This window comes from Pantherophis guttatus, chromosome 2, assembly GCF_059756535.1.
Source record: "Pantherophis guttatus breed Tessera chromosome 2, ASM5975653v1, whole genome shotgun sequence".
Lineage (NCBI taxonomy): Eukaryota > Metazoa > Chordata > Lepidosauria > Squamata > Colubridae > Pantherophis > Pantherophis guttatus.
This window is the reverse complement of record NC_142064.1, coordinates 87,667,261-87,685,725: the sequence shown is the minus strand read 5'-3', so window position 1 is coordinate 87,685,725 and position 18,465 is coordinate 87,667,261. Positions and strand designations below refer to the sequence as shown.

Sequence of the window (18,465 nt, the reverse complement as noted above, 5' to 3'; positions counted from 1 at the left end):
ACAATAGTATCATCAGAATATTCCCATTTCTCTTGGTGATTCATTTCCATCATTTCCTGTACTTTTTCAGGCTCTGGGAAAGAATTTACACTAACCCAGTGGGAACGGACATGCACATTCCCAAAATAGCTGAAGGAGATCTTCATCCTTCTACTCCTGACCTAGTTGAGTTTTTTTTAAAGAGGAAAAATGGTCCAAATCTGTGCTTATTAACAGAATAATGAACAGGAGAAGATTAACCAGTTGTCTTGAGTATATGCTAGAATTGGGGATGTTGCAGAATAGAGAAAGGAAAGAAGGATCCTCTTCCTTGCCCAAAGATGTGTCCTTCCTGGCCCATTTCTCAATTCATTGTGAGAGCCCACAGCGGTAATGTCTTGCTATGAGGGACAGGAGATATGAATTATAATAGCTTGCCTATGCCATAAAAATTGCTCAGCAAGCTTTTAATTAAAAAAAACGAGCAGAAGAGGTGTTGAAAAATTCTTTAAAAAGGTTCCATTGTAACTTAATTTGCCTCTGGTTAACAAAACGTGAAGAGGTGGAGAGCTTAGTATTCAAATCCTACTATCTGCCTATGCCAGGTCTACCTCCAGATAAATTATCTGTTGCTGCTTCCTCCTGGGAGTTAGGCCATGCAGTCATTTTCTGGTACCAGAGAGATTATAATAGCTAGGCCTGTTCCATGTGGCCTTGTTTTTGCCAGGGGAAGCCATAGCCAATTAGCTTTCTAGCACTGCTTCTGTTAGATATTCTGTAAACAACAGCAGCTGGTGGGTAGATCTGGATGGAAATCAATACCCAAAATGATCTCCAAAATGTAAACTCTTATCTATTGAGAGGGTATATGCATTCATTCCTGGATGGATTAGATTTTGTTTCATTACAGGAATCCTTAAGCAGCTACTACCTTCATGTCTATGCTGTTGGCTGATACAGTTTGTAAACACTTCTTTAGATAACAGTAGCATGAATCCAAAAATGCTCTTTTTATAGTGGAAAATGTCTTCCCATTATTATTCAACTACGTGAAATTCACAAACTGTTTTCCATGTTTGAGGTCTTGCATACTTGTTTCCATAGAACTGTTTGTTTCTTTGTGGGATTTCACTTCCTAATGGACTTCGTCATGCTAGATAACATGGTGTTGTGGTTAGAGTATTAAGCTGGGCCTGAGAAATCCATGTTCAGATTCCTGCCTGCGCTGAACCTCATGAGTGACAGTTATTCATGGAGTTCTTATAAGAATAAAATAGGAGAGAAGTAGAGAGTATGTGGCCTTCAGAAAAGCTGGGTTATGAATGCAACAAATACTGTATACATTTTTAATATATTTGTTTTTAATACTCTAACAGTAGATCCTAGAATATGGATTATAAATGCCAGCAAATAAAACTTTCTTTTTAAAATGTTAAATGCAATGTGTGAAAAGCTGGCATTGTATAGAATGCCTAGGAATCTATAGAATGTGTGACTTTTTACACAAAGTATGAAATGCCTGTGTTATTTTAATATACTATATACTTTCCCTAGACGTTGTATATAATACCTAGGCATTATGCAGAATGGCAAGAACTCTTCAGGCAAAGTATAAAAAGAGTCATGACCTAACCCTAACCGTACCCTAACCCTTTATTGAAAAGATGTATATGAAAATGAAAGAAGAAATGCAAAATAAAATACAGGGCTTTCTTATTGAAAAGAAAGAGGTAAAGACCAGTATTGGAAATGTGTGAAATATTAAGCGTTTCATACCTTGCCGTCCCATATTTGGCATTCTATAGATTTCCTAGGCATTTTATAAAATGCCTAATTTCACACATTGACAATAACAAAATTATTTTAAATTAGCTATGCTTGGAGGTCTACTCCAGCAGGAAACCGTTTTGTGTCTTTGTTGTTAGCACCACTTTTCCAATAAGGAATGTTTTTCACATTCTGTCATTAAGATTTGCTTTCCAATACTGTAAGTAATTTGAACTGGTCTTTCTGGGGAAGAGATAAACTGAGATAAACAAACAAAAAAGTATACATAGAAAATGGAAAGAGGGTCAGATCAGAAAAGAAAGTAAGCAGCACAAACCTGAAAGTAAAATGCTAGCAGTTAATAAAATCTTTTTTTTTTTAATTCAATATTCTTCTTCCAACAAAAAAAATGCACCAGGACTTTGTGAAATACAGGTTAAACAGCCAGGACCGAAGCTTGTGATTGAAAACTTTACTTTCTAGGATAAAATGAATTTCATCTTAAAGTGCTGAAGGATTAGCTGATTATCTGCCCCAAACATTGTGTGGAGAACCGATGAAATACCAGAGACTTGGGCAAATGTTTCTCTATCTTTAAAAAAAGAGAAAAGGAAGATCCAGCACACCAACCTCTCAATCTGATTTTTTTTTTTTTAATTTGATTTATATGCCGCCCTTCTCCGAAGACTCAGGGCGGCTTACAATGTGCTCAGCAATAGCCTTCATCCTTTTGTATATTTATACAAAGTCAGCTTATTGCCCCCACAAACTGGGTCCTCATTTCACCTACCTTAGAAAGGATGGAAGGCTGAGTCAACCTTGAGCCTTGGCGAGATTCGAACCCTGCAGTAATTGCAGGCAGCTGGTCTTAATAACCAGCTTAATAACAGGGTGCCTTAAACCCCTGTACTACCAAGGTTCCCATATTTGGCATTCTATAGATTTCCTAGGCATTTTATAAAATGCCTAATTTCACACATTGACAATAACAATATGTGGGAAGATTCAAGAGCAAATAATAGTGAAATAGTGCTGTAAAAATCTTGGAAATAATTACCAAAGTCAGCATGGATTTGTTGACAACAAATCTCGCCAGATTTATAATAATTTTCTTTTTTATCTAGCAAGTTCTTTCATAGATTGTAGAAATGCCATAAACGTATGCATTTTTACCTCAGTAAAGCATTTATGGAAAATCTGCATCATGTGCTAATTAGCAAGCTAAGTAAATGTGGTTCTGACAATTAAGTTCATCCATAGCTTGAAAAATGTTTTCAGAGAGGGTTCATTAATAGTTCCTCATCAAATTGGAAAAAACTATCAAACAGGTCACCACAAGGATTAGTCTCAGGTCTTCTATTCTGATATTCCATTAATGATTTAAATGAAGAAGCTGAGGGGAAGCTTATAGAATTTTCAGATTATACAAAATTGAGTAGGATAATTGATTTCACAGAAGTTAGAAGTAATACTCAAAACCACCTTGATAGTTTGGGAGGACTAAAATTACAATAATGAAGTTTAAACAAGAATAAGGGCAGATTTCCCCATTTAAAAAATAAAAATAAAATTTAGTGCAAGTATAGAATAGAGGATAGTTCATTTCATAATAATACTTGTGAAAAAACAACCCTCAAATAATATAGTTCATTCTAAACGAATAAAACCAAACGGTAACCAACTCAACACAGGGCAACTAGCCAAGGGACAACTTGCCACAGGACAATTCAATATAGGATAACTCAATGCAAAAAAACTGTGCTCTAGACCCATTCTTCTCTTGATATTATTAGGATGACTGTCTGCCTCTTCCTCCTTTCTTAGCTTTATTAAAATCATTAGCACATGATTCTGATCCCTAGGAGAATCTGCGCCGCTTGGGAAAACTGCCTAGGCAGAGGCTGGGAGAACTGGAGCTGGCTGTGCTGACGTTATGGGCCATGGTTGTGGCAGTGTCTGTTTAACTAAACCAGGCTTGGGTCTTCTGTTCTCATTTCCAAAGCCGGCCCAGCTTACGGGAGGCGAAAGTTCTGCCAGCCCGCACTCCTCCTCCAAAGGCTTCCTCATCTTATTCTAAAGAAACAATTATTTTTCCTCACAATTAATGTGCATTGTTAATCAGCTGTGACTCTGGCCTCCAATAAAGTTATGATAATTTTGATTGGCCTACTTGTGTTTATTATGCTGCTAGATATTTAATGACATAGCACCCACTAAGTATTTGTCATGTGGAAAATGTAACAAATGCTTGAAGAGTTACCTGTAGGATATTATGAGAAATATCTCTATAAGAGAAATGTATATTTCTTGTACAGAAAAAAGCAAAGTTAGATAAGGAATGCAAATATGTTATTAAATAGAAAAGATGCAAATGAATAACAAGTTTGATTATCTTGTTCTTGCAAATTAGTGACAGGTTATTTCAAAAACTCTGAATTTAGATTTGTTCATTAAAACTTAATATGTAGGAGGTTTTTTGTTTGTTGGGTTCTTTTGAGCCAATATTGACTCCTGATGATAGCCTGGACTGATTCCTGCAGTTTTCTTGGCATGATTTCAGAACAATTGCCTCTTTCCTAGGGCTGATAGAAAGTGTATGGCTCAGTCATGTTTGAGATGCAACTAGAACTCACATTTCCCCAGATAGTTGCCTGGTTCCTTAACAACTACATTAAACTGGCTCTATAATAAGTAGCTAGTGCGGCAGATTAGGTTATTTCTTGTGTGTTGGATACCTCACAGTATCAAAGAGGAGTCAGTTATGATTGCTTTGTTGCTGGAAATGTAAACCATTATCGTACACGATTAGGACTTGTCTCATAATTGTTGTAGCTTGGGTCAAAATCCATAGATATGTTAACAAGGCTGCAGACTAAGGTCACCCGTGTTCGTTCTATTACTTCTCCAGTATTTGGACTCTAACCAAGCATAAATCTTTCATGTATGGAGAGTAGCCAGAAAGAATTTCATAAAACATTGGATAGATAAATCCATTTTGTTTTAACATTGGCTTTACATTTTTTACATTATTTTACAAATTTGAACATGTACAGTATATGTCTTTTTGTAAGCTAGAGCCATTGGAATGGATGGCATAAGTTTTATAAAGAAACATTTACAACTAATTTGGGACAATATATTGCCAGTATGTACCATTTGTCAGGAATTGTTCTTACTTCTTTGGAATGCTTTCCATTAATTGCATCATTTTCAGGCATAGTTGTTTTTACACAATTTCATGCATAGGTTTCATTTCATTCTTTATATCTAATCATGCCAGTTTGCTTGTTTAAAAATTACTTCATAGCTGGATGTGCTAGTTGTTCTCTTTTGATGTAATTCTTTCCCTTTCCCTTTAAAAGTCTTCAGCTTAGTTCAGAATTTCTATCCTTGAGTTGTTGATTCATTTTATCTGTTTGTCTTCTGACTGTTGCAAATTAAAACTATTTCGGGACATAAAATCAACAGCCCTTTTGTTCATAAATTAGATGTGACACCTTGGCTGAGCAGGGATCTAGATTAGTCTCTTAAGGGAGTCATGAATTAGTCTAATGCTGAAAGCACTAACCGGTAGCTTTAAGAAGGGTTATTAAATATTTAGGAGCAGAATTCTTCTAATGTCACTTCTAATATCTTGTGTGCTTTTTTCCCCCTTTCTTTCTTTCTTCTGTTATCTCTCACTCAGTCAAAAGCTCTTCGGGAAAAATGGCTAATGCAGGGAATTCCTGCAAGTTCTCCGGCCGAGGAAGAAGCCAGGAAGAGACAGTCAGAAGAAGATGAGCTGAAAGTGAAAAAGCTTGAAGGCAACGTCCATAGGTAGGTCCCACATCTTTTGTTTTTTTACCTTGGATAAATGAATGAGGCCCATTTTTTGCCCTCTTGTAAACTATACTGTCAATGTAATGCAAAACAAAACAGTGTGATGTAAAAACAAAAATGCTTGGAAATTAAAAACAACAAAGTCAAGGTTAGTGACTTACTGACATTATCTATGAATAAACTAATGATTTCATTGGGGGATGGTTAAAAAATAAGTATGATATAACTTTTATTAATTACATTTATAACCTGTGGTCTCCAGGAGTTGTTGAACTGCAACTCACATCAGCTCTTGAAATGCAGGATAGCTTGAAAAACAGTGCATGCTGCTGAACTTGTATGAATTGGCTAGTAATCTGTTGGTTGGGAAAAAGCACTCTCATTAGCTGAAGATCAAGAAGAAAATGCATAAATAACTCATACCTGATGTAAAATAGGAATTCTGGCTGGACTTTGAATAGGCCTAAAGGTACAAATATATATTGCTTGAAAGTAAAATCAGAGGGGTTTACATTTGAAGATATTTTTATAGGATTTCAGTGAAAATGAGAACTTATGACTTATGAGCATGCTCAGAAAGACTCTTACCTTGTTTTCATATTATTGTTCCATATTATGGTTACTCAGAAAATTGTATCTCCGTATCATTCATTATATGAATCCCTTTTTGAGAAAAATATCCAAGGTGTGGCAAAATCACAGCAATCTGAACAGAGCATTAATGTAAATGCTACATGATCTAGATTCTAGAACCAAGTCATGTAAACTTTTATCTCTGTTTTTTTTTATTAAAAAAGTTTTAAAACAAACACAATTTCCCCACAATCCCCCCTCCCTACCCCCCTCTCCCTCCCCGACTTCCCAGAGCAGAACACAAGGTATTTCTATTTACCTTTAACAATAAACTAAATTGCATAACCAATCATTAAACTAACACCCCCTAAGAAAAAATTCTTAACCCCCCATATGTAAAATCCTATTTCTTAAACATAATACTTCTAATATCACTTATATAACACTTATACAAATAAAAGAAATCATTCATAAGCTATTTGATATTTTTTGGTTTGATACTTATTTTGTATATAATCAATCCATCTTCTCCAGTCCTGTATATATCTTTCTTGTGTGTGATCCTTCAGATATGCTGAAATTTTAGCCATTTCAGCTAAATTAGTTACTTTCAATATCCAATCATCAATAGTAGGCAAAAAGTCCTTCTTCCAGTGTTGTGCTACCAACAATCTTGCTGCTGTTATCAAGTTCAAAATCAATTTAGTCTCTGCAACTGTACAGTCCGTAGTTATACCCAATAAGAACAACTGTGGAGTAAATTTCAATCTCTTTTTAAGAATATTCTGCATCACCCACCAAATCTTTATCCAAAATGCTTTGATTTTTCCACAAGTCCACCATATATGATAATAAGTTGCATCATCACAGTCATATCTCCAACATTTAGCTTGCACATTAGAATACATACATGATAATTTTTTAGGATCTAAATGCCATCTATAAAACATTTTATAAAAATTTTCTCTTAAGTTTTGTGCTTGTGTAAATTTCACATTTCTAATCCAAATCTTTTCCCAAGTCTCCATCATTACTGGCTCTTGAAAATTTTGTGCCCATTTAATCATACAGTCTTTAACCAGTTCCGTCTCAGAATCTATCTCCAATAAAGCATTATACAACCTTTTAATATGCATTTGTTTTTGATCTCTAATTTGTTTTACCAAATTCTCCTCATTTTGCACAAAGCCAGTTTTTTGATCTTCCTTCCATCTAGCTTGAAGTTGACCATACTGGAACCATGTATAAATTATACCTTCTTCTCTTAGTATATCTAAAGATTTCAAATACATTACCCCCCTTTCCATAATAAGAAGCTCTTTATAGGTAATCACCTCCTGTTTTTGTTCTATACTTATATTTTCTATTGCATGTCTAGGATTTGCCCATAAAGGTATCTTATAATTTAACTTATATTGATATTTTTTCCAAACCCTTAACAAAGCAGTTCTTAATATATGAACCTTAAATATTTTATCCACTTTTTTATCATATAACAAATAGGCGTGCCATCCATATAACAAATCATAACCTTCTAAATTCAAAATTCTCCCCTCAGTTAAATTAAACCAATCACTAATTTGTGATAAAACCGCTGCTTCATAATATAATCTTAAATTAGGCATTTTAAGACCCCCTCTTTCACATGTATCTTGTATAATTTTCATTTTTATTCTGGGTTTTTTCCCAGCCCAAATAAAAGTATTAACACCTTTCTGCCATTCTCTCAGATTTTCATCTTTCTTAAGCACAGGTATCATTTGGAACAAAAATAAAAATCTAGGTAAGACATTCATTTTAATTGCTGCAATTCTTCCCAATAAAGACAACTGTAATTTTTTCCAGTTTTCCATATCCTTCTGTACCTTCTGCCAAAGAACCTCATAATTGTTTTTGTATAATTTTGTATTTGAAGCTGCTATATATACCCCTAGGTATTTAACCTTTTTAACTATTTCAAAATCTGTTAATCTTGCTAGTTTATCTCTTTCAAGTATTGTCATATTTTTAACTATCATCTTTGTCTTATGTGAGTTAACTTTAAATCCTGATACTTTCCCGTATTGATCAATTATATCCAATATATATGGAGCCGACTCTATAGGTTGGGATAAGGTAATAACCAAATCATCTGCAAATGCTCTTAATCTATAATCTTCTTGCCTAATTACAATACCCTTCAATTTTTCTAAATCACGTATCTTGTTCAATAGTACCTCCAAAGTCAAAATAAATAGTAGTGGGGACAGAGGACACCCCTGCCTTGTTCCTTTCTCAATTTTAAAAGCCTCTATTAAACCTCCATTAACTATAATTTGTGCTGTTTGCTGCTGATATATCGCTCTAATTGATTGTGTGAAATATTCCCCAAAGTGCATTTTCTCTATTATTTTAAACAAAAATTGCCAGTTCAAACGATCAAATGCCTTCTCTGCATCCAAAAATATAAACGCTGCAGGGACTTGATTATTTTTTTCCAAATATTCCAATAAGTTTACAATTTGTCTAACATTGTATCTCATTTGTCTCCCTTTTATAAACCCTGATTGATCATTGTGAATTATTTGTTGCATAACTGGCATTAATCTATTAGCTAATATTTTAGCAAAAATCTTATAATCAGTATTCAGAAGTGAAATGGGCCTAAAATTCTCAGGTTTAATGGAATTTTGGTCCTCCTTTGGAATTAGTGAGACAAAGGCTGTTTTCCAGGAGGGTGGTACTCCTCCTCCTGCTTGTATTTTATTAAATAAAATTTTGAGTGGTTCTAACATTTCAGATTGTAAATGTTTATAATAGACAGCTGTTAGTCCATCTGTTCCCGGAGCCTTACCTATTTTTAATTGTTTAATTGCACCAACAATTTCCTCGGAAGTTATTGGCTGATTCAATCTCTCCCTCTGTTCCAGCGTTAGTTCAGGAATCTCCATCTTTAAATATCTATCAATATCAACATCTTGAATTGCATCTTTAGCATATAACTTTGTATAAAACTCCAAAAAAGCCTTTTTTATTAAATTCTGTTGATAAATCTCTTTACCTCTAAATTCTATCTTGTCTATAACACGTGATTTTTGTTTTTTCCTCATCGTGTAAGCCAACCATCTCCCAGGTTTATTAGCATTACAAAATGTATTATGTCTGGCATATTGTATGCTAGTTGCTACTTGCCCAGCCATTAACATATTAAATTGCTTTCTTAAAATATTAATCATGTCTTTTGCCTTTTTATCTCCCGGGTTAATTATAAGCAATTGTTCTTTCTTTTTAATTTCCTCCTCTATCTCTTTCCGTCTATTTTGTTGTTTTAATCTATATTTATTATTCAAAAAAATTAATGTTCCTCTCATATATGCCTTACCCGCATCCCATACCATCTCCATCGAGGTCCCTTTATTCATATTGTTAACAAAAAATTCTTTCATTTGTTTTTTAAACTCACACAGGTTATCTTCATATCTAAATAAATTCTCATTTAACCTCCAAGACCTCCTTTCCCCTCTTTCCTGCTCTAATTCCACCCAAACCGGGCTGTGATCAGTTAAAGTTCTTGGACATATCTTCGTACTCTTCACCCTAGAAAAAAGATCATTTGTAGTTAATATAAAATCAATCCTAGAAAAAGATTGATGCCTATCTGAAAAGAAAGTAAAATCATTCTCCAATACGTTCCTTTCTCTCCAAATATCTCTGAGCTCCATATCCTCCAAAATATCAAAAAAAGATTTAGGCAACTTAGCACGCATGGAAGTCTTGGAAAGACTTTTTTTGTCTTTCTGGGTATTTATTACCCCATTCCAATCACCCATTAGAAGTAAAGATCTATAATTCCATTGTAATATTTTGGTATGTAAAAGTTTATAAAATTTATCTTGCTGTTGATTAGGTGCATATACTCCAATTACAAGCAGCTTCCCATTCTGTGTTGTTAATTCGATTGCAATATATCTACCTTGAGTGTCAGCCTCAATTAAATTGGCCACTAAGCCTCTTTTAACATATATAACTAGGCCATTTTTCTTTTCTGGCACTGATGCCACAAAATGTGTGCCTAATTTCGAATTTATCAAATACTTTTGATCTGAGGATTTTATATGTGTTTCTTGCAAACAAATAACATCGTTCTGAAATTGCTTCAAGTAGTGAAATATTTTCTTTCTTTTTTGTGGAGAATTTAAACCGTTGACATTCCAAGATAAAAATCTATTTGCCATCTCTAGGCGCTCCAAGCTTTGAGAGCATCAGCTGAACCTCCTCCGCCATTTTAGACTTCGGCCTAGCTCCTCCCACTGCTTGTGTTTTTTGGACTTGTTGGATTGGATCTTGAGGCTGTTGTGCCAGATGTTGTTTATAAGTAGCTCTTGTCAGTCGTTGATCTTTTGGTAGCTGTATCATTGTTAGTGGCTCAAGGGTTGGTGGTGGACCCCCACTCAGATCTTCTTCCAAATTGGCTCCTCCAGCTAGTGCTTGAGCGTAAGTTTGTGGTTGCCCTCCATCTTTCTCTTGTTGTATCATTTCCAATTGCTTTCTGGCACCCCCTGGTGAGGGTGGCCTTCCAGCCTTCTTTTGCCTTTCCAACTGTATTTAAGCGATGTCTTTAGCGTATGTCACTATTATCCCAAATGGGACATCCCATCTGTACTGAAGCTGCTGGTTTTTTAGTTCACTCACCAAAAAACCAAACTGCTTTCTGTCTCTTAACATTTTAGGAGGAAGCTCTTTCAGGACCACCAGCTCTTGTCCATCCACTTTAATCTTGTTTCTGTAAGAAGCTTGCAGAATGTCATTTCTAACTCTCCTTGTTGTGAAATAAATCACCACATCTCTTGGTAGCTGCTTTTGTTTTGCCAGCCAGGAATTGACCCTGTAAATTTTATCCATTTGAATTGCCACATCTTCTGGCCTTTCTAAGATCAGCTCTGCTAAAGCATTAGAACAAACATCTTTTAAATTTTCACCACTCTTTTCTTTCAAACCTCTCAGCCTCAGGGCAAATTCCATTGATCTGTATTGTAACATAACCATTTCATCATCCACTTTCTCTGTTTGTATCATAACCTCTCCTACTTTAGTTGCCAGCTCCAAGTTAGCATCATCAATTTCCCGTACTCTCTCCTCAATCTTTAACATATGAGTAGCCAGTCCTGAAACTGCAAAAACAATGTCATCTCTTATTTCATCATGTTTTTCCTCCACCACACTTTTAATTTTCTTTAACTCCTCTGAGAATTCTTTCATCATTTCTGTCTGATTGTTCAGGGCACCCATTATAAATTCTTTAAGGTCTTGTGACTGTGTGTCAGCCGGAAGTTGTTGTTTTGGAGTCACTACAGGGGAACCTCCTCCCCCTTTAGAAGTTGGTGGCTTTAGTTGTTTAGCAGCCATTTTATTTTTAAAAAGGGTTTTTTCCTTTTGCAGCCACTAAATCTTATAAACAGTCTTACAAAGTATATTTCAAAGTTTTTCCAAAATAAACAATCCTCTCTTCAAAATATACTCAATCCTCAGCAATTTACTCTTCAGGCAGAGGGCTCTTAACAAGCAGTTTCCCTTTAACTTTCACTTTCCCTTCCGCCCGTAACAAAGGCTTCCTCTCCAGCCTCCAGCTCAAGAGAGCTCCGTTTGCAACAATGTATTCACGGAGTTAAGTTCTGTTTCTTTTAAAAAGCTTGCACTCTTGCTTCCGCTCTGTCTGCTTTGTTAGAAATCATTAAAACTCACTGTTTGCCAGCAGAATTGGACGCAGACGTCTTGCTCTGATTAACAGAGGCACCAGCGATCCGGAGCAAAGGGAGGGGTGAACTGGGGAACTCTCACCCTCCGAGTCCCTGGAATTAATCCAGTGACTATCGGGGAGCTCTACCCACCCCCTCCGACTCTCCTCTCATTCTTCGCCTGAAGGAGAGTTTTTTCAAACCGCCGGACAGCTGTTTAGCGCTGTCAGGGCGGTTTTAACAGATCGGGTGGGCTGGCGGTCTATAGAGACCGTCTTCGTCGTCCGCGGAGCCACCGGAAGACCAACTTTTATCTCTATGTTAAAGAAGATATAAACTGCAAAAGTGAACTAAGATGAAATCTCCCATGAGTTTAGATCAATCCCTGTTAATTATGTGGACATAATTTATCTTGATGACTAGATAAAAGTAATTTGCCACTGCTTTCTTCTAGAGTTATTTTTTAATCGTATCGGTGTAGTTTGGAGCTTTGAGATTTTTTGATGGCCTCTGGTCCAAATATAAATTGATTGATTGTTTATGTGCCATGAGTTTGTTTTCTACTCTTAGTACATAGATTTTGTCCATAATAAGCTTTCTCCAACTAGGTCCTTCAGATCCTCAGTGGTACCCCATTAACTCCATTCTTCTTGCTGCTGCTTCTTTGTGTTACTTTTTTCTAGGCATTATAGACTTCAAATACCACTTTATTAATTCAGATATTAATCAAATCCAAACCTTCCTAGCCTTAGAGATCAGCCAAGGTTGCTACGTGCTGCCACTCTTTATGAACTAAATGCATATTGTTTTATTTCTAGTTAAAACAAACTCTTCACAAATAATAACTAAAGGAACCTGCAGAAGAAGAAAAAAAGACAGATTTTAAAAAATTGAAAAATGGCTCTTTAAAGGCATATCAGGACCTCAAAATTCAACTGCCAACCCACTCGGCTAAATGAGGAAACTTGTCTTCTCTTACATTAGACCTGCAAAATATCTTTAAACTAGCCAAAGAAAGAGAGATTAGCATTGAAATCTAAGGAAGAAACACAAAAGAAGAAGAATCCAGAATAAAGAACTGCTTGCAGGAGTTAAAATAAAGCGTAAAATCTCCCATTTTTAGGCAGAAATTTGGTCCCTATAGAATAAAAAGATACTTGAGGAATGAATAAAAACAGAGAGCAATAGAATAGCAAGGCCACAGAAATACATCAAAGTACAAGAAACATAAAAGAGAAAAAAACTGCACAAAAAATGGCTTGAAAAATGAGCTGGAAACAACAAACCCATTGCAGTTCTTGACACACAAAATAAAACATTAACAGTAGAATCAGAAAGGTAAAGTACTGTTCTTGCTATACCCTTCCTAACTAACAAAGCAAAATGCTTTTAGGATCAGGAAAGTCAACATCTGGCCATGTCTTTGATGCTTTAATTGAGTCCCTCTATCTATCTTTTAAGCAATAATATATTCAATTTGATTTCTATATCTAGTCACATCCATATATAGAGGCTTAATTTTGATTGTTTGAAGACTACATTAGTTATGAAGAAGTTCCTGGAGTAGCAGAAATGGATAAATTGGTCCCCTGCTGAATTTGGATTTTTAAAACCGTACAATCCAACTACATTTTCTCTTCTTTTTTTCCATACAATTTTTTATTTTTATTTCTCATAAACATATTTAAGTGTACAGTCTCTTATCCATCATTAATCATTGACCATTTTATCCTTTAACTTTCATTTTTATTTGTTCGGGGTTGCTCTTTTACCATTTCCTCTTCTTTGTTTTACCACAACCTTTCCTCTTCTTCTTCCCTCCTCTTTCTTCTTCTGTCCTTTTCTACTTTCATCATTCCTCCTCTCCTCCCCTTCTACTTCCCCTCCCCCACTCCTCTCTTCTTCCTCCCTTTCTAACCCACTCTCCTACTCTTCTTTCCCCTCCCTTTTCTTCCTCTCTTTTTCCCTCTCTTCTATCCCTTTCTCTCCTTTCCTCTCTTCTCCCCTCCTTCTCTCTCTCTGTTCCTCTCTCCTTTCCCATTCCTTTCTTGTATCCATTTTCAATTTAATCTAGAATGGTATTCGAGCAGCCCCAATTTTCTATTTATATATACTGTATCTTCATTTCAAATTCTTTTTTGTTTAATAATTACATCTGTTTTATCATTCATGTATACTTTTATAGTAAGACTTTTTCTCTTCCCCCCTCCCCCTTTTCCATTTACCTAGGCGTCATCTGAGTTTCTATTCTTTTTATTGTCTTTTCTCTTCCTTGTCTTTTCCCTATCCACTTCCTCTCTCTATCTTTATTTATGTTTCTTTTCTAACCAATCATAAAAACTTCCCCATGTCTTGAAATACATCGATTCCTCTTTATCTTTTATTCTCAGTGTTAATCTATTCATTTCTGCACATTCTAAAATTTTCTTTATTATCTCTCCTTCCAACGGGATTTTGTCTGCTTTCCAGTTTTTTGCAAAAAAAAAAAAATGCAAAAAACTACATTTTCTCTTTTGTGTTCCAACTTCAGCATTCCAGTCTCCAATCCCAAACAGCATGTTCTATCAATTTCAAATTGAATTTGATCGTAGATGCAGATCTCTCTGCATCTTAAGAGCATAAAGCCTACATTTGAATGATCTGTAAGATAAAGGATTGTTCACAAATTACAGTCAATACTATTCAGTCATGAATTGCATTGTAGTGAAGTACTGTTCTTGCTATACCCTTCCTAACTATAAAAGCAAAATGCTGCTTTGTTTTTCATATCCTCAGTAATAAACAGCATGATTTTCTAATTTAAAGTGTCTGATTCGCTGATGTCTAAGAGGCCAATTTGTCGTTGTTTCACTTCCTCTTTCCTGTACTGAGCTTTCCATGGTCATGCTTCTTAATGTTTCACGTTCCTACTGTAATTCTGTCTTTGCAGTTTCAGATTTTCTTTTCCTGTATGGCAACGTCAGCAACTAGATGTCCCAAAGTTTTAATCTGGACACATCATAAATACCATTAGTACTTGAAAAGATCCTCAGCTCTTCCTCAGTAGCATGTAGAGTGTGATCCAACTTGAGGGTCCTATCATTCAGCAATATATTGTCAATAATTTTATATTTTCTTTCCATGTGATATTTTTGGAAAATATACAGGCATATACGTGCCTGCTTGTTTTAACTGGGCATGTGGGATGACCCCCCCCCACGTCTTGGAAAAATACTGCTCAGAGTATGTTCTTTGCTCATCCCTCCCATAAATACCCTCCGCTCCACTACGATGAGACAGTACAGCAGGACTTGGGGAGGGACATACTGGGGCTACCATCTTGTTTTTTCCTAGAATACCTTCTTAAGAATTGTGCTACAACACAACATGGGATTGTTCCAGAGACGCTGTAGGGGAGAAATGCCAGCTGCGATGCTGGCTATTCTTTCCACACATAATTCCCCTGGAATAATGCCATAGAGCGAATGGAAAATATTCCAGACTTGGCAAGAAAAGCAAATAGCAGTATTATTAGAAGAGTTAAGTTTTAAAATATGAGTGAAATTCCTCTGTGAAAGACTGTAGAACAAGAACAGGACAAGAAAAGTTCAGTTAATGAAGCTAGAGTTTTGGTTTTCTAATCAAGATATTATAGAAGACATACTAAAATTTACAAATAATGGCACTGAAAGAGAGTATAGAGTTAGGGCCTGATTTTGAAGCAAGCATCCAGGGTGATCCTCTGGAAATGGTATATTACCAAAATGTTTTCCCTGTGAATTTGTTAAGTCCGGAGGGAGAGCCCTTTAAAACACCAATCATCTACAATCCTATAATATTTAGAGCATATGAATAATAAAATAAAGTTGGTTCAGTACTGATATTTGACAAAGTCCTACCAGGACACAAAGAACTTACATAAACAAATAATGCACTATATTCCCAAAGCCTATGTGTTTTATAAATGCTGACATTTTTATTGTGTGGGACAAGAATTGAATAAGGAAAACTGAATTTGTCATTCAGAGAATGACAAATTGAATAAGGAAAACTGAATTTGTCATTCAGAGAATTTTGGATTTTTTTTTTTAACCAACTTGTTAACTCCCATGTCTGGAGAAAGATTGTTTGGATGACTAAATATAGTATGAAGGAAAACTAATAGTTTCACTCCTCTAGGATCAAGGTATATAGTACTTGATTCCAATAATTAGTTGTAAGATACATGATGACTGTATTTGCAAGCATAGCTCACTAAGTTTTGGCTGAAGAATTGAATTGTTTCTTCATTATCAATTTTTTGTTGGGAAAAAAAAAAGAAACGAACTTGTGATTTTTGGATTCGATGATTAGGAAGGATAGATTATGGAAAGAAGAAAATTATGATGAACCTTAGAGAGGGTAAAACATAAACCAGTGTTAATAACCAGTGTTATTAAGACAATCAGAAGAAACTTCTTTGTGACATTCTTTTTTCTCCTTTTAGTTTTTCACTTATTATTTTTCTTTATCCTTACTTTCAACTTAAAATATATACACTGCTTTTAAACTATTAAAAAGCTTAATAAAATTATTTTAAAAAAATAATTGAATTGTTTCTACTAAAACATTTTCTTCAATGCGATATGATAGACAACTAGAGTTTTATTTATAGTACAATTTTTTTGGTGCATCTGAAAGAAATTATTTAATGCAACAGTTATATGAATGAGTCTTGGTTTTGAATGAATGAGTGGGTTGACAGCTCTAAATTGCATTTTGATTTTAAAAAAACAGGAGCATTGTTATGTGATGATGCAAACACTAAATGACCTGGGACAAATGAATTCCAAAAACTCTTAAGAAACCCAGCAGGGTTGACCAGGCCTGAGCTAGGCAGTTATCTGATATTCATAGAATGTATGAATCTCAATTTAAAATAGAAGTAGAGATCTGCCGCCAGTATGTTGAGTTGCAAATTCTAATGTACATGATGGATTTAAACCTCTTACCTACTTCTACCTAGTATGATGGATGGATTTTTTTTTTACGCAATACAGAATAATACTAAATGGGAAAACTATGGTTTACATTGAACTTTCCTTAAACACTTTCTTTTTCGATGGTGTATTTGCTGTAATGCCAGTTTATCTCCTGGGATTATCTTCCCCATAAAATGGTTTGTTATTTTGTGGAATAACGTAGAAAATTGGGAGTTTACCTCTTAAACTTCCTTCACAGTACTTTAAAATCATGTCCAATCTGCAGGTTTTTTACAATATGGAAATTCCTCAAATTCTATTTAATTTGAATGTACAGCATTGGAAAGCTTTATATTTTAAGTACATGTAAAGTACTTAAGTATGAATTACTATGTTTGAAGTGATGATGGGGATTTGTATGCAGCTATAAAACATTAAGTGTTACTGATACATAGGAATTTTAAAATACACACTTGGTACTATAACAAAATGTGGCAGATATGTTTACTTAGTAACTAAATTGGCAGTAACTCTCTGTACCTGGTGTAACACCAGATCTTATTTCTAGTTCATGGGTAAGAATTAGTCCTTACTCTATTCAAAAACTTAAGGTTCATTCAGCTTTTAAAGTGTTCATATAATGAAAAAGTTTAGTGAGTTTCATTAAAAAAAATTTCATATTCCATATTTCTGTGTTCAGTTTTCCCGGATCAAAATATTTTGAAATATAATTCTTAATGTGAGAACTACATTACAGAATTGGGGAAAATATATAAATCAAAGAGGAGTTGTATTCCAATCCCTTTATTTGTCCACAAAGTGCAAGTTAGCTAATATTATTTAAACACAATATAAAAAACCAAATTAAATATTTGTCCTGCTGAAATGACAGCTGCACAAACATTGTGTACCCATAGTTTGGATAAGATGTATCCAATAATAGATACAATATAGATACAATAAAATATCTATATGACAGCTTCATGCTTTCCTCCCAGTGACCAATTGCAAGAAGCTATCTTATTCTGGCTTGCAATGCACCATGCAGTATATTCAGGGGTGAAATCCAGCAGGTTCTGACAGATTCTGGAGAAGCGGTAGCAGAAATTTTGAGTAGTTTGGAGAACCGGTAGCAGAAATCTTGAGTACTTTGGAGAACCGGCAAATACCACCTATGGCTGGCCCCAGAGTTGGGTGGGAATGGAGATTTTGCAGTATCCTTCCCCTGGAGTGGGGTGGGAATGGAGGTTTTGCAGTATCCTTCCCCTGCCACGCCCACCAAGCCACACCCACAGAACCGGTAGTAAAAAAATTTGAATTTCACCACTGAGTATATTCCAGTGTTAAAAGTCAAGCTGCTTCTGTTGGAGAAAGTATAATGAAGTCAAGGAAGGTTAAAAATGGTGATCATGTGACCATGAGACTTGTTTGACTGTCATAATTCGGTGCCAGTCGCCAAGTGCCTTGAATTGCAATCATGTGACTGCAGGGCCACTGCGACAGCCATAACATCAGGTACTTTCTGGACAAAGTCTCCTTGTTCAGTGCCATTATAACTTCAAACAGTTGCTGAACAAGCAGTTGCAAAATGAGGACTACCTTTAATAGAATTGTTTGAATGTTGGGGGATTTAACACAGCCCAGATACTTCACATATGTTTATATCATTAATG

General features: G+C 35.2%; 1 protein-coding gene across 5 annotated transcripts in view; it reads left to right on the top strand.

Annotated features, from left to right (window-relative positions):
* Positions 1-18,465, top strand: part of PALM2AKAP2 (PALM2 and AKAP2 fusion) — a 249,192-nt gene that overhangs the window by 62,734 nt on the left and 167,993 nt on the right. For all 5 annotated transcript variants that reach the window (XM_087886347.1, XM_087886346.1, XM_034410613.3 and 2 more), the window contains exon 3: positions 5,432-5,562. In XM_087886347.1, the coding sequence (XP_087742473.1) occupies positions 5,432-5,562 (131 nt within the window). The remainder of the gene's footprint in view (positions 1-5,431; positions 5,563-18,465) is intronic.